We start from the raw sequence: 707 nt of genomic DNA, 5'->3' as shown, positions 1-707 counted from the left end.
CAATGAAACTCCGTTAGAAAAAAAAAAAAAAAGAGAGAAAAAAAAAAAAAAAAAAAAAAAAAAAAAAGCAAGCATCTGCATTCGGCGGTTAGCATCCCCTGGTACCCGGGCACCTCCGACAAGACGTAAATTAAACATAAGATGGAGCAGACGGTACTCGCTCGGCTTATCTGCCGGGGAGGACGAGCAAGATTCCAACGTGTTCAGAAAGTTAAACCCCTGCAATTACCAAGAGGATTTCCCAGTTTCTGCATTTTCTTCCTCAACCGCGACTAGCCCTGTTGACTTCGTATGACCTTGATGTTCTTAAGATCCCTGCAAGGCAGCGGCACCTCTTCCATGTCTTGCCTAACTCATAAAAAACAGGACGAGAGCCTGATGGCGATGCTGGAAGAGCAAGCTCATCCTTCGGCGGCTGCTTTGATAGACAAACTCACGCCAGTTCCCAACTGGGGGGATCAAGGCTGGGCGACGGGGCAGCAGGTTCTTCTGCATCGGCACCCTCCCATCGGTGGAACTCCACGCGACAGCAAAGGGCTCGGGCTTCGATCCTCCCTTATCCTGACACAATCTGAAAAAAAAATCTCAATTCTTGGGTTTGCTGGAAAATTTCTTCCCCCAGAACTTTAAAAAAAAAAAAAAAAAAAAAAGGCATATGGTGTAGCTGGCAGGAAGGACAAGCTTGTTTGTGAAACCTCAATCTGTCT

At 46.4% G+C, this 707-nt stretch overlaps 1 protein-coding gene across 1 annotated transcript in view; it reads right to left on the bottom strand.

Moving 5' to 3' along the window:
- FBXO42 (F-box protein 42) overlaps positions 1–495 on the bottom strand; it is a 22,916-nt gene extending 22,421 nt beyond the window's left edge. Inside the window, exon 1 of the mRNA XM_010082161.1 lies at positions 438–495. Within this exon, the coding sequence (XP_010080463.1) occupies positions 438–495 (58 nt within the window). The remainder of the gene's footprint in view (positions 1–437) is intronic.
- Between the last annotated feature and the right edge of the window lie 212 nt (positions 496–707).

The sequence above is a fragment of the Pterocles gutturalis genome, unplaced genomic scaffold (assembly GCF_000699245.1).
Source record: "Pterocles gutturalis isolate BGI_N339 unplaced genomic scaffold, ASM69924v1 scaffold16064, whole genome shotgun sequence".
Classification (NCBI taxonomy): Eukaryota; Metazoa; Chordata; class Aves; order Pterocliformes; family Pteroclidae; genus Pterocles; species Pterocles gutturalis.
The sequence above is the reverse complement of the archived record's forward strand: the minus strand, read 5'-3'. Positions and strand labels throughout refer to the sequence as shown.